Source organism: Phallusia mammillata, chromosome 4, assembly GCF_965637545.1.
Source record: "Phallusia mammillata chromosome 4, kaPhaMamm4.hap1.1, whole genome shotgun sequence".
In the NCBI taxonomy this organism is placed as follows: Eukaryota; Metazoa; Chordata; class Ascidiacea; order Phlebobranchia; family Ascidiidae; genus Phallusia; species Phallusia mammillata.
The window spans coordinates 29703980-29726570 of record NC_137255.1 but is presented as its reverse complement, the minus strand read 5'-3'; the positions used below and the strand labels follow the sequence as shown (position 1 = coordinate 29726570).

At 36.0% G+C, this 22591-nt stretch overlaps 2 protein-coding genes across 5 annotated transcripts in view; one reads left to right on the top strand and one right to left on the bottom strand.

The window, feature by feature from the left end:
- Nucleotides 1-204: 204 nt before the first annotated feature.
- Nucleotides 205-5018, bottom strand: LOC145224572 (uncharacterized). Its single transcript, XM_080091103.1, has 5 exons — nucleotides 4871-5018; nucleotides 3488-3612; nucleotides 2968-3052; nucleotides 2486-2546; nucleotides 205-1456 (listed from the first exon to the last, which is right to left on the bottom strand). The coding sequence occupies exons 1-5, from the start codon at nucleotides 5015-5017 to the stop codon at nucleotides 1125-1127; spliced, it is 750 nt and encodes a 249-aa protein (XP_079947229.1). The 5' UTR covers nucleotide 5018; the 3' UTR covers nucleotides 205-1124.
- Nucleotides 5019-13454: 8436 nt separating this feature from the next.
- LOC145225487 (tight junction protein 1-like) overlaps nucleotides 13455-22591 on the top strand; it is a 30578-nt gene continuing 21441 nt past the window's right edge. For all 4 annotated transcript variants that reach the window (XM_080092204.1, XM_080092203.1, XM_080092202.1 and 1 more), the window contains exons 1-11: nucleotides 13455-13560; nucleotides 15668-15838; nucleotides 16851-16953; nucleotides 17696-17991; nucleotides 18397-18447; nucleotides 19056-19118; nucleotides 19251-19350; nucleotides 19917-20037; nucleotides 20693-20799; nucleotides 21762-21954; nucleotides 22213-22270. In XM_080092204.1, coding sequence (XP_079948330.1) covers nucleotides 15669-15838; nucleotides 16851-16953; nucleotides 17696-17991; nucleotides 18397-18447; nucleotides 19056-19118; nucleotides 19251-19350; nucleotides 19917-20037; nucleotides 20693-20799; nucleotides 21762-21954; nucleotides 22213-22270 — 1262 coding nt within the window. In that variant the 5' untranslated portion in view covers nucleotides 13455-13560; nucleotide 15668. The remainder of the gene's footprint in view (nucleotides 13561-15667; nucleotides 15839-16850; nucleotides 16954-17695; nucleotides 17992-18396; nucleotides 18448-19055; nucleotides 19119-19250; nucleotides 19351-19916; nucleotides 20038-20692; nucleotides 20800-21761; nucleotides 21955-22212; nucleotides 22271-22591) is intronic.

Genomic DNA, 22591 nt, shown 5'->3' with positions numbered 1-22591 from the left:
TTTCATCATTTTCAAGTACTTTTACAAGTGCGGTCAATTGTGGTATAATACAAATAATTGTTGAAATACTTTTAAAGTCCAGGCCTAGGGATGAAATAGTACAAACAATGGAATAGTTGGATTCAATCAATGGAAAGTATGTAAGAGTCGAAGAATGGTTGGGTGTTCTGCACTATTAGCACAAAAATAGCTTGGTCTGCAGCCACATACAAGCATTTAATATTGTGGTATTTAATAGAAAATAATTGTTGAAATACTTCTAACGCCCAAGGCCTAGGGATGAAATAGTACAAACAATAGAATAGTGGATTCAGCAAACGGTTAATCTGTAAGGGTCGAAGAATGGTTAGGTGACTTGTTTAACAAAAACGTTGGCAACAAAAATGTTCTGCACTATTAGCACAAAAATAGCTTGGTCTGCAGCCACATGCAAGCAGTGAGTAAATATTTAACGGTGTTTGATCAACACGCTTGTAACAGTTTGTTCAAGCCTTGTAGCTCTCTCGATATTAAAGAAACATTTTAACCCGACGCTACACTGGGTGAAAGGTCAACAAAGCGGTGCAATTGAGAGGTCATTGACCTGCACTGCGAACCATATATAGCATTGTACCAGACATATTTTATAGATTTTTCATCGTTCATTAGGTAAATACATACAAGTTATCTGACGTTTCGACGTCCAACACATTCATGACTTGTACATATTTGCCGGATGAATAAAGATAAGTACATAAGATTGCGGGTATTGCGTAAATCAATGAAAAAAATTACTGAACGTCGTCAACAAAATCGGTGAAGGTTCAAAGCCTTAAAATATATCAAAATCATTAAAAACGACATTTTCAGTTTTGTGTGAATATAAATCGTTTTTAAACTTTTTGAAGTTGTGGAATTTCAAAGCGAAATTCACAGTTGTGTAATCTGTGATACGCGATAGAAAAGCTTTGTGACGTATCCAGTATCATTGTGCGATCTTTTAATCATACCCCAAAAATATTTTTAAATTTCATTTGCTGGCCATTTTCTATTATCGTTCAAATCAGCGTTTAACACTTATTGTGTAAAGTTTACAAGTTATTGATTTGTCAAAATTTTGTTTCTACAATCATATTTGATTAAATCTACGGTTCTAGGGTTATGACAGTTTGCTGACGTCGTGCATCGTTGACGTCATTTCCTGCTGACGTATCATCCGGTTTAGCTGCATTTTCGTAAACATTCGAAAAGTTCCTATTCTGGAACGAGGGTGTTGTTTTCGCTTGTGACGTCACAACGAACTTTGTGATGACGCAAATGGCCCCGAAAATGACGACCAGTATGAGGTCGTGGAAAATCAGACTGACCAAATCCAATCCAACTTGCTCCCAATAGAACGGGTTATTGTTGTCCGACGACCCATCCGATGATTTTGTTGTTGTTGCAATTGTGGTTGTTTGTGTTGTTGTAGTAGGATCTGTAAACATGGATTTTTAGTACTTACGAAACAAGAATATTTTATATAAGCTATTGCTGTCAGGCATAATATCAGGTTTATAGAGCTCTTCTTGCAAATGTAATTTTATTCTGACGTTTTCTTGAGTAATGGAATATTCAACAACGGGGCAACACAATGAACATCAAAACAGACGTGATGCTTCCAGCGTGCTACAGGCACCTGCTTAAAGGTTAGAGGCCCAGCCATTCGTTATCGCGGGGTGTTTTCGTTGCCTTGTGACGTGCTTGCGTTTCATTCTTTTTTTCCTTTGTTTATCGTGCACTGTACTTGTCGCATTCAGTGTTATTTACCCTGATGAAGACGACCTGTATAGGACGTCGAAACGTCGGAATAAAATCACATTTGCCAGAAGAGCTCTATAAACTTGAAGTATATTTTATAAACTATCTCTTGCTCAACCGGCTGCTAAAATAACTCAATCGACTGTTTGACCCATTTGAGGCGTCCTAATAAGACTAATGCCCGTTTGTCAGTCTTTTAATCATAAAGTCGTTTCACCGTAACGGATTATTTTTGACAACAAAGTTAAATTAGGTCAGACAAAGTCTGTTTATGACAAATGCCAAACCCCTGGAATATTGACTATTAAATTAATTCACTCCTTTTTAGCACTTTTGTTTAAAACTGAAACAAGAAACTTTTCAAACGTCCTTTGCAACCAAACCCAGTCGGGTGATCATGGTTAACAATCCCTGGTGCAGTTGTTCTTAAACTGTGGTACGCGCACCACCAGTGGTACGTCAGCGCTTTTCAGCTGGTACGAGAGTAGTGACCCCATGTTTTTTTGCAAGTGCAATATCTAGGACGTATTTTAGGGATTGCTAACATGCTGGTTTCGTAATTTAGCTAGTGTAGTCTAGAAGAACTTTTGGTCTACCCATTCAAACAAGATTTCGGTGGTACACAGCGATAAAAAGTCGCCAGCAGATGGTACCCGACCAGCATAAGTTTGAGAAGCACTGTGGTTAGTCAAATATTTTTACTCACCAACCATTCCCGTGTCATCACACGCACCAGGACAAGCACAAGGTCCAATCAAGATGAAATCCTGAGAATAATAAACACGTGATATGGACGGTTGCTACCAAGCATATTATATGAAACCTAATAGAGCTTTTTTGGAAAACATATTGTTTGTATACCAGTGGTTAGTCGAAACGTGTCTACAAACAATACATCTTCTAAAATAGTGTTATTGAAGAACGATTGCAGTTTTTTCAAAACAATGTTTAATTTTGTCCCAAACGTTTGTGCTATTGCAGATCGAAAGTTTCGGTAGAGCTGCAAACGGAACAACCCAAACCTGGCTACTGTGAGTTCTAGTTCTACAGAAACTTTTCTCATTTAAGAGCTCTACGAATAGTAAATTTTTGAAATTACATACAGCCTTTGTGACGTACACTTTTATGCGAAATGAATCTGGTAATTTACATTTTACTGCGGTAAAAGTTTTCACAATCAAAACTTACATATTGTTTGGTGATAAGTTCTCCAACAAATTCAAGTTTGTGTTCTTCAGCATAGAGATCGCAAATCAAAATAACTGCGGAATTTCTGCACACACAAAAAAATCCTTTAAAACAGGGGTCGGCAACCGCCGGTCCGCGAGAAGTTCGTTACCGCGCCGTATATTTTTTCAGGTGAAATTCTATGAAACAATTTTCCAATGTATTCCAAGTAAGATCAACTAATTTAAAGCGTTTTTATTTCTAAATATTTGTTTGTTTTTTGTTGAAGGCCGGTCCGCGATAAAATCTCATTTTCAAAAACGGTCCGCATTAAAAACCGACTCCTGCTTTAAAACACCTATAAATTATTTTAAAGCTTTGTCTTTCAATTCAAGTTTATGAAACACATCAGGTGATTCATGCTTTAGATTAGATAACATATACATATATATTTCGCCTTTATGGCACCATCAGCATCCTAGGCTTTAGCTCAAATGTCCTACAGATTTTATGCTGTGATGTATAACATTTGGGGAACCACCTTTCATCATCAAATGACGTATACTTGATTGACAGCTCCTGTGTGAGTGAATATTCGAAGGTTTCTTTGCTCTGAACTCCGAGGTCGTACTCCAAATATGTTTCGTTGATTCTGACCTGATGAACCTGCAAAAAATACACTAAATTAGGTGGATATAAACAATAGATTGAACATTTTCGGTAAATCTGGGTTTATTGTTAAAATCTGGACCAAATTTTGGTAAAGTGATGTTTGCTATATATAATACCCTGGCCCACAGGTTTTTGGGTTAAATAAAATTTAAAATTGGTAAATCTGGATTTCTTCTTATTTTGGAGTCAAAGTGTTTAGGGCCGCAAATCTTATGCTATTCAAGTGTCTACGTTTCCGCTATGCTGTATAGCAGTGGTATTCAACCTTTTTTCGAAGCGACCCCAATTTAAACGAAAATGAAATTCGCATTTACACGCGACCCCATGGAAGAAAAAGTAATGCCGAAACTGAAACTATTTTCATGTAAATATGCCCGCATAATTTTCAAGTAGACTTTAAATATTAGCATTCAGCGTGCATTTGCGCAAATGTTAGAACCCAAAAATTGTATGTAATTTGGGCAATCTAAGAGCTTTATTGCGTAACAATGTTATCTTGTATTTATGGTTATCTTGTATTTTATGTAGATTATTGCATCACAATGATTAGATTGTGATACGAGGTACCAAGCTGTACAGCAAAACACGAGTAAAGATTGCAAACAAGAACAAAAACGTATCATTTTTTTGGTAGTAAATTTAACCGCCAATAAATTGAATTTATAGCGACCCCAGAAAAAGTTTAGGCGACCCCATTTGGGATCGCGACCCACAGGTTGACGACCACTGCTGTATAGTGTATAGCTTTCGAACATTTTGTCACTTTTACTGGTTTTAACTAAAATTGCTAAAATTTTTAAAACATGTACTGATGATGACAACAGAGATTGTCGAAACGTCTACACGATGTATTCTTTATACGCCACTACCTTGGCAGTAATGTTTATGATTAAACTACTTTTCAAGTCCGTGTATAGTGTTCTTAACTAAAATTGTTTTCCAAACTAGATGAAGTTTACACTCGTACGATACATGGACTAAAGTAATAATAAAGAAGCAAATGATTTTGACTTTAAATCAGCTAACACGAAGTTGTTGAATATCGAGATATAATTAATCTGTACAGGTGTCGCCAGTGTCTAAAATCTGCGAACAACGAAGGTTAAATAAAGGGGAACATAAGCGAAAGCAAAACAGTAAAAACAGACAAATTTTGTAAAAACTATTATACATGGACTGAAAGAGTTTTTTTTTTCGAACCAACATGTCTAAATACGTTTTTTTACACAAAGTTTTGGTTTAGGAGTCTCACCGCCAAATCGGTGAACTTGTCACTTGAGAAACCGACGCACGGGTTGTAAGAATACTCGAACTTGTCACCGCCATCTAGTGTCCAGCGTGGGGCGCCGTTGGTGGACGCCAAACTGTTCAAGTTGATCTCTCCACTGTTGTCCGACATTGCACACCTGAAAAATCCGAAATCTCCAGCGTTCGCTTGCTATAAGCCGTTTCGTGACGTAATAATGCATTAAAATTACGTCATACCTGCAAACTCCCGTTCTCACACATTCTTGACCCAAGCACATTTGACCTTGAATAACCGCTAAAGCTGCTGCTGCAAGGCACGTGACCAGCTTGGTGCCAAGCCTCATGATCGATCGGATTACTAATGTATCAGTTACTTATGTGTGAATACGTCAAAAAGTATTTTTTATATACTAACTTTAAAGCAACAGTAACTTTTACTGCAGATTACACGCAAAAGTGACTTTCTTGCCACTTCTATGCATGTAGCTCAGTGCATATTGACTTGAAATTACAGTCATTATATAAAGTTAATAATCACAACGATACAAGCTGTGGAATTCTAAAACTGACAACAAAAGTTCTTTCTCATCTCATTTCTTATTATTGCACACAAAAACTCGCAGCTTATTTTTCACAAAAAATCCGACATACTTAAATGTTTAACTGGCAACAATTGAATAAAATATCCGTTTTTTGTGTCTCTTAGTTCGTCTAACTAGTACTGATCAAGTGTAACTTATTGCTGTACTACATTGACTTGCCTTCGACGAAAAATCGCCAGTTAAAACTGCTTTGCCTTGGGTTAATGCATAACATGCAACAGTCGCACGTAAGCCCGTCGCGTACACATCGTAAAAATGCATCCATAAACTTTATGTAGTTTGGTTACACAACATACGGTTCCAGGGAATTTCAGCTAAGTATATTTATGTACAAAAGAGTAAAAATAACTATGTCTCGGGTAAAATCAAGGTCTGTATTGCTTCATGCAATTTAGATTTGTAGATTTGACCTAAAACCAGTCAATAAATTCGGCTTTTTAAAAAAAACAAAAGCCCTATAGGGCCTATATAGGCTCTGTTATATTCTCAACATCAACAGAGTTCGAACCCAGGTCCCTTCTAAGTACGAATCACGATAAATAATGTTAAAACTATATAAACTCCAAGTTTCAACAAATACTTTTGTGATCGTCCGGTTTCGTGTCCATCTGCTTTTCCTGTTGTGTGGTGCCAAGTTACATCTCTTCGGTTGCTTTCATTTCGTCTTACGATGACATCAGTCATAAAACAGACATAATACATTCAAATCCCACCTTCATAATATCAGATACAGATTTTACTTTTGGTTCAAACGACCGCACAAAAAATGTAAATCGATTAAATCATTACAACATTGCTTTTTTTTCAACTCATTGCGGAAGTTTTGTTTTCGACCCATTACGGAATCTTTTCAGCTTCATCATTGTTAGTTTTAATCTTTTTTGCGTTAAATTCCAATAAAATGTTGCATACATTGTATGTGAAAACTGTACAACCCAATTTGTCAAAAACCTTAAGATAAATTTAGGAGTTTGCACTATGAAGATTATTGAGTTTATTAAAAAGCTGTTTTTTTACAAAAAAACTGGCAACCACTTTAATAGAACATGAATAATTAATATCAAAAACACGATTGATCAATGCAATTGCATGTTTAACATTATTATTTTTTTTAACTTCACGGGGTTTGAACCCAGGACACTCCCGGGGACGAGTCCCGATCAGGGTTTTTTATGTCTGTATATGGGTCAGGCGCGCCAGACCGTTCGGCCAAGTTCTTTCATTTGTTTAAATATGCCAATTTTTTGTGCCGGGCAGCGCAATAAATTAGCGGAAATAATATCCGCCAGGTAGCGCTACAGAGCAACACGGTGCTTTTCCGATTCGCAGTTTCAAATACGGAAAATTAAAACTTTTGCTGTGTGTAATTTAGTCAATTTTAATTTTTCCGTTTCTATCTTTATTTTCTGGTTTTCTAATGCTGCATAAAAATCGTGTGTTTTTATTTCATGAAACCCACTAGGCCCGATTGAACCCACCCTAATATTTCCTATATTCTGCAGTTAGTTCAATATAATTACTCTGACTTCAAACTGGAACATAGCATTAGCAAACTTTGCACAAATCACAATCATTAAGCTAAACATTGGTAGATATATATTTTAAAACAAACAATACAATTCGTTCTCTGATTTTTCAATTTTAATAATTTCTCATTTTGTACAATTATTTTCAGCTGGAAATAAATATTTTTTTGGCAAAAAAAATTGTTAAGAAAGAAAATTACCTTTTCGTAAAGTGTTTCTGGAGTTTTTCAACTTAACACAAATAAAGCCATGTGTAAGCAATCACAAAACACGAAATCGAAATTACAGACAATTAACAAAAAAACTGTGGACGAAATTGCACATTGGGAATTAAACGTATGTTAATGCCAACAAACTGTAGCAATTTTGCAGCGAACAAGTAATACCTAGTCGTTTCAGGCTGATTACAGGTCATTTTCAAACCGCACAAGTAAAAAAGGCGACGCCATCTTGATTAGAAGAAGACCAGAGTGTTGCGCACAGCACGGCGCACACACACTCGAGTGGTGCGCACACACACTGCACGTGCGCTCGCTTTTGTGGCTTGCTTTGCACAAAACCGCTTTTTTATCTTCAACCGGCGGAGCGTAACTTTAGACGTTGAACGAAAAGGTTTTTTTGTGTCTACCTTGACGACCTACATTGATTTGTCGAGTGGTAGGTGGTTGGAAGACTATTTCTCTTTTGTGTAGTGTAAAAGGCGACGTTTCCACCCGAGCGAGTCGTTTTTCGTCGCTTTGTAATCTACAAAATATTCGGGCGTAGTTCTCAGTGGAAAATCTTAAGAAATTTTGGTTCTCTTAGTTTTTCTTTACATGTGACAGACGTTCAGGATTAATTTAATTGAATTACGGATGCTAAGTTAGTTTTGGACAATTTGGACGGGTTTATTCAATATGTCGTAGAATATAACCTCAGACCGTTTGTTTGTAAAAACAAAACAATTTTTCAATTTTGTGAATGCTTTTATCTTTTAGAAGACAGTGCAAGGTCCAATACGGAATATAACGACCCAATTGGACATTGAAAGCGATATGCTTTATGGTTAGACGTTTTTGGCAAGTACTTTCGCTATCATCAGTGCTATTGGCTTCTTATAACTATGGTTTCACAGCACCGAAGGTTTTGTAATATATTAGCATTGTTGTCGCAAATCATAAATCGTTTTTAAGTCAATGTGCCATACATTACGATATAAATCACTATTGGCAGTTTTCAAATATCTTAGTTTGCCTTTTATGCCTGTTTACTCCGCGCGATTCCATGTTAAACAGCAGAGACTTGTCGTGGTTTTGATGATGTGATGAATTTGCAGTGGAGAACATACGCCAGGAACCTGTGAGAGTGTTTGCCGACAAGTGTGGGGAAATGTTTGAAATTCCTAAGCCGAGATAAAGTGCTTCGCTGCCAGCTATAAGTCAAGCCGGTGGTCCAAATGAAACTGACGGTTTAAGCCAAGTTACAGTGAAGCAAAGGTTCTCAAATTTGAGTATGGTTTAGAAGGCAAAATTAAGATACTTTTTTGGTATCGACAAGGTGGGTGAGTTTAATGAAACTTGGATGTAAATTTGATCTTGGAAATTTCACAAGTGAAAAAAGGACGAGGTCCTTCGCCGACAAGCATACGGATTTTGACAACTTCTCCAGAATAAGCTGCTGACAAGACAGTGCACAGCACACTGTTCCGACTTATAAGGTCTCATCAGTGCACTTGGTATTAGGAGTACTTAGACTACTAGAAACAGATGCAAATCGTTTATAACTAGTGTTGTTGCCGCATAGTACAGAGTGTTTCTTTCGTGTGATCCTACTGCTTCTCTATTCTTCTGTTTAGAGCAGACTCGTTTCAGACCGGCGTATATGTAGTTTTTCGCAAACTTGTTTTGTAAAACACCACAGCACCAAGTTGTATGTAGTAACCAGAAATGTCAAACAATATGGGTTTGGATATGTTTGCGTCAGTGACCTTAAGGTTGTAGTTACAAAAAATGAAGTGTTTTCAAACAAATATGTCAAAATTTGAGGCCATTTTACAACTTGCATTCTGCAGAGAAATAAATTAAAAAAACAAAACATATGTAACTCAACGGTGATATTGTCCACAAAATACATATTTTGTTGTGTTTGTGACAAAACATTAGGGTTCATCTTTACTTTCATATAAACATGTTTTAGTGTGATGTTAAACCTCACAAAGTCGTCCAACACACAGTTAATCCAGCTTTGTTCCGGTTTCAAACAATGTTAATTCCCAGGAGAGACATGTAGAACACTGTGATTATTACCCCGTCTATGACGTAAGGCAATAAAGTGTGACGTAACAAGAGACAAGTGAATTCCACCCGCTGTGTAGTAACAGCATGGGGCGTTGTGAGTGCGTACAGTTGTTGTTCAATTCCCACCAGCTGCGACGTGAGAACAGGTGCCTTGGGCATGGATGGATGTCTTGATATAGAGGGAGACGTACGGTGTGTGCAGCAAATATTTGAACATGAGTAAATTTAAAGGCGTGATTAGTCGTTGAGGTTTTAAGCAAGAGCAATGCAATAAATTGGTTTATTGAAGGAAAGACTAAATCTCTGCTTGTCTTTGGTAGATAACGTAACAATTTCACGATGAAGATTTTTAGCGGTTCACTTCTTTCAGGAAATGTTTCTGCGTTTGTTACTTTACTGGTTTCTGAAACTTTTGAGTTAAGTTGTTTTTGCCATACAGCTTTAGCTTACGTGTTGCCAAACAGACACTGCACTGGGCCCGTATTTTTAGCAATTGAGTTCAGTTCGGTAAGACCAACAATTTTCTTAACGAAAGACGGCGTTTAACCAGCGTACCGTTACGTTAAAATCTGGATTAACGCAAATTGTATCTGGGCAATTTCGCACATTAAGTCAAGTTTATATTTGCACTATCACTTCTTTAGACACATCCATGTTAAACAGCTCGAAAAACAGCAAGGACACCCGAAAAAATACAAGTTATCGAGTCAAGTGTACATATCCTATTTCTGTTTTTTTTTACTCCTGTTCAAAAGTAGGCAAATTGTCATGGTGTTGCAAAGGCACATTGTCATGTTGTTGCAACTTATTTAAATAATGATGCCTTGTCACAAGTGTTGGAGAGAAACGGTTATAATTTCTCCCTGTAAAGTAAATACCCAACCCTATACGTTTCGCAAACAGTTCCAGCACGCACATTGCGCTATAAGTATGACGTTATCCCAGCAAGTAAGGAGAAAGGTGCCTTTGGATCACGTGGTCAATTGTACACCGTCGCTACGATCTTCGACTTATTTGGACTTTACTTAAATTATTAATTTATTTGTTGCAAATTGAAGGTTTAGATAGACCAGAAGCTAATTTCTTTTACAAAAAGCCTAAATGCAATAGAGAGAAATAAACAAATAAACGCAGGCGTATTATATTTCGAGGAACATGTGTTGTGTCATCACAAAAGTACAGTCGCTTAGCATAAAACAGCTGCTACTACATTACATCATTTTTGTAACAATGAATTTGCTTAACTTCGTGCGCATATAGGCTGCCAAATCAGGTGTAGATAATTTCGCCAATTTGCCCCCAGTTGTTGTTGATACGCAAAGCAATTTCGGTGTTCTGTTACAGGGTCGTATAGCTCGTTAAATCTGGGAAAATATGGAAACTTAACCACTAAAACTGACTGCAAAAGTATGTTATTCTTTTGTTAGGTTCTGAACACTAAATTGTTCAGACGCTCCAAGCACCAACAACTATAAATTGTAAGCAACTGTAAAGAGATTGTGGCTATAAAATGAAATAAGCGACAAATGCAAAAAAAGAATTCAAAACAGCACAAGGTCAGAAAGGACAGTTACTTTTGTGTGAGGTAACCACTTAATTGAACTCGTTTTGGAATAAAACAATTACGAACGGAACGGCTGCGTCTTGCGCAAAGGTTTCAATTAGACTTTATATTTATAGTCAGTGAGCGAACAATAAATTTAAATGCCAAGGAGGCTTCATGAGTTTTGTTATCTTTTATGTTTTGCTTTTCAGCGTGTGAGTTTCCAGTACAATGAGGGAGTCAATAGCAGGTTATTGTGTGAATGTTATGAATTCCATGGTAAACAGCCTTGTGGTTTTCGTTTTGAATGTTGCTGTAGAAATATTTTGCTCTCGTGTAGGCCTTTATCGTAGAATAGGTTGAAAAATTTTCGCACAATGAAGTCTTTTCTATGGTCTGCTGCCCAAACCGGCTTTTATTACACTCTAAAGGCCAGTTCCCTAAGTTCCGACATGAATTCACAAAAGACTAGGGACGCAAACGCCCTTGCAATAAGCTCTCCTAATCCGGTTTGAAGTCTAGAAAGTAACTTTGTCAGTTTTTATATTAATTATTGCTTCACCAGCAAGGGTGTAAGTGTGACTTCTAAACGTCCAAAACGCAGTGAAAAATCTTCTACTACAAGGGAATTTCCCCCACTTTGCCGGGAATCGCTGTTGTGTGAATTAGAAGGCTTAAAATGTTGTGGCTACAAAAGCTTGAAGGACATTCGGTGGACATGAAGGATTATCGGACAGACGAAAGATAGAACTAGTAGCCAACATCGGCTTTAGTCAGCTCAAACGAAATATAGGATTTTCGTAGCTGGGCGTTACAATCGATAATTGAAAGGTCACACAGGAGGACGAATGTTGTTTGTATTGTATTTTTTAAGCCAATATACTATGAAATATGTTATTCACAGCTTTTCGTGTGGTTAAATGTTTTGTTGGAAAAACAAAATGCCAATTTCAGTTGAAGTCATAAAGTATTGCCATACGTTTAGCATTTTAGGTTTTGCAAAAAGTGTTCGGGTGAAACGCCCTTTTTATGGTATGTTGTTCAAATAAGTAGTTAATATCTAAATGTTTTATGATTTTTTTTATTAATTTAATCGCTTTTAACAAACCGTAACTGTCATGAAACGTGAAGTAGTATCTTACGCTAGCAGCTAAAGAGACCCTGAAAAAGTCTTACTTTTGAAAAAGTTGCAAAAATAACTAAACGAAAAAGTGCTAGTTATTCTTTTACTGGTAAAAAATTCTACAAAGTTCTGAAGAAAAAGATTTTAAGTACCGCTCGTGGTCTGAGATTGATGAATACGGTTTTGTGTGTTTGCGTTTATAAACCCGACATAACCAGGAAATGAAAGACTTCGCCGCTTGGATAGTAAAATCCTCTGCAGTGCACCAGCGAATAGAGCGCATCGTAAAAGTCGCAAAACATACACATTTCATCCACCAGCGCACATAGATGTCACTACGTCATAATGTAAACGAGCGCTCCCTCCTCTTAAGCTAGTTTCTTTTTTACTCTTTCTGTCGTCGCGCTTTAATGCTCGCGCGCTGTGAACAAACAAGGACATTCCACTGGTCTCTCTTTTGCGCCTAGGGCTCTATCTCGACGCGAAAGCCAATGAAATCGTTGCTTGGTTCAAATCGCGTTTTCTCTACTTCGCTCGGCAAACTCACTGGGTTGTACTGGGTGTGTTCGAAGCGAATTCGCTCCAAGTTAAATCGATTCGCGACTTGCTGAAAGTTTGATTCGAGTGCCTTGCTGTTATTTACATGCAAAGTAATGTCAAGGTTCTGTTTATTGATTTTAAAAGGTTTTTTGCGCTCTTGCAGTTTTAGGCAAATGGATAACAGAAAGACATAGCCTTAAAACGCCAGCTCTAATCAATGTTAAAAGCTTGTTACGTCAAAAGCAGGACATATAGCGATTTTATGGAAGTGCCATTAGGTTATTTTGCGTTTTTAGTTTGCACAAGTAATACCCTTGTTTTTTACTTATTTTAGTTAAATATTTTAAACTATTTAAAGGAAGCCAGGTTTTATACTTTTCAGACATCTTTTAGAAAGGATTATTTTAAGACCAAGATATGTTAAATTTATTCTTTTAAATAATAACACTTATTGGTTTGGTAAGTTGTTTTGTCTCTTTGTTGTTGAGGTTAAAAACTTTGAATGTGTACCCAAAGAAAGCTTGTTGATTTATGAACTTGTCAGTGTGGAAAAAAATTGCCCATATAACAGATCGTTTGAGTTTTGATATGTATAATACCACAACATTTGTTGTTTTGAAAAATATGTGAAAATATGAATAAAATCTGTTGGTTTGAAATCGTAAATGTTTTGTTTTGGTCTTACACATTCTACTACGCAGCGTTGCTGATTTATCCCTTGTGAATTGTGAGCTTGTTCCTGTGGGAATTAAGTAACATGGAATTTAAATGAAACTGCCAAACCTAAGTGTGCCTTGTAATCAGATACTGATTACTGGGGTTAAATAAATTCAGTATTGTGAGTTTGCTTAAACAAAAATATCATTTTTTTTTCACATAAGTCGAATGTGCTACATTTTCAAATTGATTTAAATTTGTGTTTAGGTACGAACTTTGTTTGAGCAAAATTTTTGAATTTAGAGAGTTGCATAATTTTGAAATCTTTGTATTTTTTAGATTTTGTAAAATTATTATTTGTAGTAAAACCTGATTGTTGCAAACTGTGGAATAGAAACTGGTGCAAATAATAGAGGAAACTTCAAAGGTTTGTTAATATTATTGCCTTTTTGTGCTTCAAACAGTTTGTAACCAGTGGTGGGATTCAGCCGGTTTGCACCTGTTCTATAGAACCGTCTCACGAAATTTTATGAGATCAACGAACCGGTTGGTAATGTTAATGAATTTACTGTCAATGAACCGGCTGAAAAATATGACTTTTGTGATGGAACCGGCTGACACAAAATTTGATCCCCACCACTGTTTGTAACCTATATATATGCATATATGTATTTTATAATTATTCCGGCAATTATGTTTGTTTATATGTGTAGTCATGCAAAGTCTTTTAAATGTATCAGAGCATAATGTTTTGTTGGCCAAGTTTGGATTAATATAAAAGGGAGAATCTTTAATAAAACCACTCAACAGATAAATTGTGTTTGAGAAGGGAAATGGCATTATGCCATCACAGGAAATTGTTTGTCTGTATGGCCATTTGATAGTTTCCTGTATTATATGTGAAATTAGATTACTCTAACAAATAATAAGAAACTGGTTACATAAGGTTTGAAATTGCACTAGTGAGAGATTTTAATCATAAAAATAAAAAAATATACCAAAAAAATATACCAACTGGTTTTGTAACACAGCATGTGTATTATAGAAGTTATCAGTTGCAGTTTATGTGACTAAAATATACAGCTGGTCTATGATTTGTAGGGCCTGATTCAAGCATTAGAACTCTTGTCCAGCACACAAGCAGTTTGAACCCCTTAAGTTTGTTCAACAAAGCCCTTTTGATGCACAAGTAAATGTGTGTTTTGATAACTGTGTCAAATATAACAAAATCTTGTACAGACGTTTTCTATCTGCTATGCAATGCGCTGCTATTAAAGCATTCTGGTTGAAAGGAATTTCGCTTTGTATAGGATCTTATTTTTTGTAGTAACTTCTGCAAATATCACACAAATAGCTTCTCTCTTTCACTATGAATTGCCTAAACCTTAGTTAAATATTGACCAACTAACGACACTCAGCAAACAATTGACTCACTTTATTTGGGATTCTATTGAATCTGTTTCCGTTAAATGGACCTGCTTGCCAACAGCACATGTGACATGAGTAAAAATAGGCCTAGTTTTTTAAAAGTTTTGTTTATAAATGTAAAACATTAATGTGAAAAGTTCTTGGCCAAAACTGATCCATGGTAATGGTATTACTGAGATGCATATTATACTTTTTGCTTTTACAATCATGTGTTAATGATGATACTATTAAGTTAGTCATAGTTGGGTTTTTATAAACAAACTATATATATTAGTTTAATTTTTTTGATGTAAAATTTGATTGGTTGACTTAGTTATAGTTATATATTCAAACTGGAATAGCAGTTTATTGTCATGTGTATTAATTGTATGATGAATTTTATACTTTTTTGAGCTGTTTTAACTCTTGCCATCTATAATGTATGTTTCAAATTTATAGATAAGTATTAAATGATAAACAGCTGAAGATATTAAGCCACTGCAAAGCTTATTGCACTGTTTCTACCACAAGTTTTATCAAATTCAAAATCTGGTGAAGCAGCTTTTATATTGCTACACAAGTTTAACCAGACAGGTCTTGTTTATTCATTTAAACTAAACAACATTTAGTGTTTGGTGCAGGATCTTTCCCGCAAGTAGTTAAACAATTTTGTTGACTGATTTTGATTAGGAAGCACTGTTGCTTCGTCAATTATTCTTAAACTAAACAAGATATATAAGTAAGCGCGGCACTTTTGCCCAACATTGTGGCATCAAACAGTTTTGGTGAGATATGGCTTTTCAGTTGATAACTCTAAAGAGCCATTGTAAGCCTACACCAGCTTATACCACCAATATTTGTCATAAGTTGCACTAAGAAGATCTTGGTGTCAAATCGGTGTGTATTGACTGAGGAAACTTTGCGTATTATGAGTTGCTAATCCACACTTGGGAACATCATATACGGATCTGTTTATAAGTTTATTAATCAAAATAACAGCCCAACTATACATAAAAAGTGACATGCTTTTTATTTAAACAATTTGGGCTGTTATTCTCATTATTAATCCACACTGTTGTGACAAACTTTTGATGTTTTTTTTTCACTTTGTACTTTTGTTTTTACAGAATGGATGAGTTGATTTGGCAAGAGCACACATATGTGCTGGAAAAAGCTCCCGGCGTGGGATTCGGGATCGCTATTAGCGGAGGCAGAGACAATGTTGGCTCCCAATCTGGTGATCCTTCAATCATTATATCGGATGTTGTAAAAGTTGGACCAGCTGCTGAGAAACTCAAGTGAGTATAATGTGCATTTAAATAGAATAGACTGGGATTATGTTTTATCATTAAGCGCATATACTCGATTTTAAAGCTGCCCTGAGCACCACTTTAATTGCTTTACAAGTGGGTTTAAAAATGTAGAAACACAATTATTATCTTCTTGTATCTTTGCGGCATGGAAATTGTACAATGAAAATATAATATATCTTTTTAAAAGGTTTGATGCTTTTCCAAAGACCTAATGATTGAAATTGAATGGTTGTTAATTTGCAAAGTGCTTATTTGCATAAAGTTGTATGCTATGGCTAAAAGTTATTTAAACAATAGTACTAGCACAGTTGGCTTCGAAGTAGTACAAGCAGCATTCATCTCCCAAGAGTCTGTACATTTCACCATTGAGCAGAATAAATACTTTTTTAACTAAAAAAATGTTTCTAAGGCAGCAAAATGAATTAACGTTTTCTTCCATTTCGACAATTAGGTAACTGCTGTTTTTTTAAAAGCGTAGTAGGCCTGCAAGGTTTTTGCAAAGCCATGCTTGATTTAGCCACTTCTCAGCATATGTAAAGAATTTATGAGGAAAGAAAAAAATATGTTCTGCTCAATGTAGATAAATTATTCATTAGAATTGATTAAAATAAGGTGATGACCACAGTTATGCGGCAAATATATAAATTCCAAATTTGACTTGTTGGTTGGTTATGTTACATTGTTGCAAAAAATTCATATTTAACTGTGTGTACTTTTTACAAATATGTTTTTAAAATTAAAACGTTATTTGATCAGCTTGGCAAGCTTGGTTTTGATTTATATATATATACCAAATTAGTCATTTGCATAAATAAAGCCATGAACAAATTTTAATTTGCTTGCTTTACAATTGTTTTTATGTAGGTTGCTTTTATTGATAGAACCAAATAACTTTTTTTAGTGACAAAATAAAAAAAAACGTTACAAATAAATGTAGCCATGAAGTTTTGGTGCTGTTTTAAGACATTTTTGCTGAGTTTTTGTGTTTGTTTTCCAGAATCAATGACATTGTTCTTCGTGTGAATGGCAAACCCATGTTTAATATGACACACAATCATGCAGTGAGGGAGCTGAAAAATGCTGGACAAAGAGTTGAATTGGTAAGTACAGTTCCAATCAGATTGTGTTTCTTTTTAAATCAATAAGAGGTAACAGTCATAAAAGTTATTTTTGTTTTTGTGTTTGAATACTGGTAAATCCCACATATTATGCTAAGTGGTCTGTCCTGGTTCTAATAATACCACAACCATTGCCATTATGACTCACAGTTTGTTCTGTGATGTAATAAATGGGGAAGTCTGGAATGTAATGATACAACACAGGGCACGGAAAGTCATTGTTTTGTCACCTTTGCCCATTGTTTGGTTTATGGAATGAATAACACACCAATCTATTAAATCACAATGCCAATTGTGATGTATGGCATTATATTTAATGACTCTGTCATTGAATAAATTGGCTACAAAATCATTTTGTCATGCAGTAGTTTAAAATAGCTTGAGGCATTCCATTCACATAACATAGCTGCTCTTAATTGCCGGCCTCACACCTTATATTTTGCCTGGGGCAGCTGAAAATGCAATTATCATTAAATGTGGTCAATCATGGCTTAAAATCTCAACAGGCTTCTGTTGTAAAATATAAAGTGATTTATCTGTCTTAAAATTAAAGGAGTTTTATTGGTGCAAAGATTGTGGATATTGTTTTGTTAATTTTGCCTTGTTATAAATTCAAACACTTGTAAATGTTTATCCTGAATTTTCATTTTGTTCAACAAACGAGGTGCAAAAAGTTTTTTTGAATTCTCTCTTCATTAAGCAAATTTTGCTCCTTTGCTTTCAGACCATAAAGCGCAAAGTCTTGGTAAGAGTTGGACGTGAGACGCCACCACCTGGCCGACTGAGCAGAAGTAGAAGTCGCGACCTTGACACTCTTCCTCGTCACCGATCCCAGAGCCGCGACCTTGACCGATCCCCGGACAGAAGGAGACACAGATCTCGTAGCCGTGATCTTGACACTTCACACAGACGTCACCGCTCACGGAGTCGTGATCTTGACTCACCAAGAAGCACTCGTGATTATCGACGTCATCGATCACGTGATTACAGTCGCAGCAGAAGCCGAACTCCACCAAGGAGGTAAAAAGTTAGCTGGAATGTGTTTCAGTTGGGGTTATTTGATTGCTTTGGTTATCCAAGCATTTGCTTTTTTAGTTTATTCATTCCTGTAGCCAGTGGTGGGATTCGAAATTTTTTCAGCTGGTTCTATTGCAAAAGTCATAGTTTTCAGCCGACTGAATCCCACCACGGCTTGTTGCCACATTGCATTTTAAAAGTTTCATTTAAGGGATTTTATTGAACCATGATAAACAAGTTAGCAAGAAAAATAATTGAGGACCTACTGATATTGTGTAAAATGCTTAAGCAGCTTGTCTGGCCATTGTATTTTGTGTACATCGTATTTAATTGACAGAAGAGTCATATGAGACAATGTGCACAAATCCCTGATTTTGTTGGTACTGAAATAAGTTTATGTTTTTGTAGGAGACACAGAAGCTACACACCTTCCCCATCAAGGTCAAGCAGAAGGAGTTAGTAAGTAACTTTTTGGTTATGCTTGTATGTTTTGTTGGGTTTAAAGGTATACATATAAATATGAGAAAAAGAACTTGTAGGTTTAATAACAATTAAAACGGCCTTCAAAAAAATTGTGATATATGAGATAAACTTGTATAGTGGTTAAAACTAGTGATGCACCGAAGTTTCGGTTGGCCGAAACATTTCGGCCGAATACGCTGTTTTTCGATGTTTCGGTTTCCGCCCGAACTTTTTTGAAAATTCGGCCGAAACCGAACTTTTTGATTGTATGGAATTAATGCCTAAACTATCATTTCCGACAATACGAAACGTCATAAATTAACTAATTTTTGTGTCTATAAAATACGAGCTACGTTGTCTGCAACATTAGTAGCGCTTCCGCATTGTGAAAGTGATTTTTATTTGTCAAAATTCACTTCACTTGCGTCAATGACACAAGGTTCAGTTGAAAACATTCATATAAACGGGGATTTTAGGTTCGGCCCGATTCGGCCGAAATTATTCGGCCTTGTGGCCGAATATTCGGTTTCGGCCCGAACCTTTTTAGGCGGGTTCGGTGCATCACTAGTTAAAACCTTAATCATGACATTGTGTTTTACTTGCAGTGGAAGTATTCCTTCTCGTAGAGGACGTTCAAGGTCGCGATCAAGGTCACCACCAAGAAGGAGGTACATTGTTTTCATTTGTCTCAAAAAAATTTGAATAAACCAATAATTTTGTGCAAAACATATCTAACATACTTACTCAACAATAAATGCACTAGTATTGCAACAAAGTAAAAAACACATATTTTCAAACAGCCGCAGTCGAAGTTTTACGCCGAGCAGTCGCAGTATTACTCCACCACCGAAGCATGCAACACTTCCAAGGATGGAAAAACACAAGTCGGTTGAGGACCTGGTAAGTTTATTCAGAGTAGTAGAGTCATGACCAATGTTTTCCCTGTTGTCCTCCGTGCATTCTGGGAGCTTGTGTGTATTTTTAGCCACATCAGTAGAATATTGAATCTATTGTGCTGAATCCTAGAATATCAAATCCTTTCAATTTTGTCATTTATTTTGGGCAATTACAAGCGATATAAATGTGTCCTCTCACCGTTAGTAAAAGCGTCACTGGCCACAGTGTGCACATCAAATGTTGCTAACAGTGGTCCCCAGTGTACTCAGGCAGCTTGTGTGTATGACCAGACACATAAAGCTATGCTGCACATCAACTGGTGTGTGGCCACAGCATGTATGTGTAATGTGAGCTTGTGTGTATGTCCAGACATATGAACAATAGAAGAGAACATTCATAAATGTTAAATCTTTCATTCATAAAACTTAAGAAACACAATCACACTTCTTAACATCTATGTATTCATTCTTTCAACTGGTGATTCGGCACGAAATTCAAAACAAACCTCAAAAAATGTTTCTATTTCACGATATAAATAGTTGTCTAACTTGCTTCTTTGAATTTTCCAGCGATCAACTTCTCCATTATCGCCTGACCCTGACAGTGCAACATCCGACGGTGACATGATGGTTTTCCCGGTGAAAAGCCGAGAACCAAAAACTGTTGTGTTGAAAAAAACTCGTTGGAACAGTAAGTGAAAATTTTTGCTTTATTGTCACTTTTTAGTATTTGGTGATTTTACTTTTTAGTCGAACCTGGGTTTAAAAACCATCTGCTTGTTGTTTTATGCAAACATTGTTTTTGCAATTGTTTCAATTATTTATGGATGACATGTTTGATGTAGGATTGTTTTTGCACTTAACTTTCCATTTCAAATGTTGTTGTTTTTTCACCTCACACACTTAGAATATGAAAGTTTTAATAATACACATAAGAGACACTCGTAATTGAAACTTAAAGCTGGAATCACCCAGTCCGTTGCTTGGTGGATGAAGACTAATGAGCCTTATAGCAATAGATGTAAGTTCAGAAAAATAACTTAGTCGTTCACCCTTTGGTTAGATTTTTATGCATACTGTTTCCATTTATTTTTATGAATCTTTCTGCTTGTTTGCAGATACTGGCGATGCTGTATTAGCGAAATATATATATATCTTTAAAACCAAAGGGTGAACGACTAAGTTGTTTTTCTGAACTTACATCCATACACATAAGAGACAACACATAACCATTAATGTAGATATCATTGAATAGTTGCATTTTTTGCACTGTGATGCATTTGTCATAGAGTCTTTTACAATTAATTTGAGACCAATTTAATTTATTGTACCAAATGTTTTTTCAGACTCATATGGATTAAAATTAGGGACCAGAATTTTCATCCAGGACATCCAGCCTGGAAGTTTGGCCGATAAAAGCACTGAAATTACGTCGGGAGACACAATACTGATGGTCAGTTGCATATAACACAGTGTCATTAAGGTTTTCTAATGTGTTAACTCAAATCTGAACGAAGCCAAGTTTTCTTGTTATGCTTTTCATAACTTTTATTCAGCTAAATGTACAAAGAAAGTGTTTTTATAACTTTACTTGTAATCAGGGGTGGGCAAAAACTTCAAAACATGTTAAACGCCCAGTACATTGTGATGTCAAATACATTCCTAATTCCACACTCGTTTTGTAGCTTTCAAAGGTCCCTTATGCCACCAGCTTTGTATATAGCTGGACAGGCCCCAGAAACCTGGTTTTTCACCATCAACAAATTTAAAAACATTCATTTTTGGTTCTTGGAAAACCTTTTAAACACAAGTTTGGTATGTTAGCAGGGCATGAATATGCAAATATATTGCTCTGGTCAGTTTGTTATCAGCCGAGCACTAAGCATTAAAAACAGCGATACTCTGTACCGAGTAGTGGGGTTCTGGCACGGCTCGGTCCATCTCTGCTTGTAATAGCCTGCCTACTTTTCAGCATTAAAAGTGTATAGTATTAGGTTATTGTATGAATACTCTCAATCCCTGCTCTTGCACCTAAAATTTATTCATGTTTAGGCCCAGATTAATCACATTGGAGCCAAACAAAATCGATAGAAAAAGTTTAGATTTAAATCAATGCAGACCAGCAATCATGTCACACTCATATAGAAATTATAGTTCTCCTTAAATTTGCAAATAGACTCCCGTCATGGGCTCGAATCCCTCTGCAGGCTAGATTTTTCTAGCCTACGTCTTTCCATATAGTGAATGCTTGGTGACCGGCTGATTCAATATTACCCCTTTAATAGGCCTGTTGTACTATGATTTGTATGGAAATAGGGTATGTTTGGCTAAAATGTTATTAATCTCGCCTACCCCACAGTTAACTTCTAATGTTTCAAATATTTGCATTTTTACAAACTTCATTATATTTTTCAGATCAATGGAAGAAACGTAGACAATAAAACGGTGCAGGAAGCGATTCAAATCATCGGGCTGAGCAAGGATAAAGTGACGATGCTTGTGAAGAAGCAAGATGGTGGAACTGTGTCAATTCCGGCCGAGAGATTTCGTTCCAACACTTCTGCTCCTGCTGCTGTGGATAAAAGAAAAGATGACACTGACTCTGATGGTGGGGATTAAAAAAAATCTTTTCTAGAATCTAAAAACAAAAACAGTGGCTCCCAACCTATTTTGACGAATTCCTTACTTAACAATTGAAACATTTTCATTCCTCCCCTCAAGTTTTAAAATTCTGGTTTTAAAAGCAAGTGAATTATATGTTTAACGACTGTCATTGTTGAACACCGAAAACTAGGACTAACTAGAAACAAATAAGATTGTTTTTCTTGTTTTATTGCATCCCGCTTTACTATGTTATGTTTTTTAGGTGACAGTCAGCCTTCTCGAAGAAGTTCGGTGTCAAAAGAGTCAGATCACCCACCAGTGTAAGTTGAAGTAGATAGTTTTGAATTTTTGATCAATTATGAGAAGCTTTCTGAGACATAATTGGGCAGTACACATGTTTGTTTCACAAGCAAAGCTTCTCCCTAAAACTTGCAAACACTTAACATCAATGTAGTATATTTCAGAAAAGTCAAAGCCTAAACTGACTTTCTGCTATATACGAAGCAAATGCCTATTTTAACACAAAAGTAACAAAACAAACAATCATAGTTATTCCTGTTCTGTGCACTTGGTCAATTTTGTGTCGTGGCCTCTTAATATACCGCAAAGAAAGTATAAGGCAGGGGTCTGTAACATTTTTC

Coding starts and splice junctions, on each gene's coding strand:
- LOC145224572 (XM_080091103.1), bottom strand. CDS start 5,017: ATGTCGGACAACAGTGGAGAGATCAACTTGAACAGTTTGGCGTCCACC. Junction 3,053..3,487: donor ACGTCATTTGATGATGAAAG/GTGGTTCCCCAA, acceptor TTGTGTGTGCAG/AAATTCCGCAGTTATTTTGA. Junction 1,457..2,485: donor TGATGACACGGGAATGGTTG/GTGAGTAAAAAT, acceptor CCATGTTTACAG/ATCCTACTACAACAACACAA.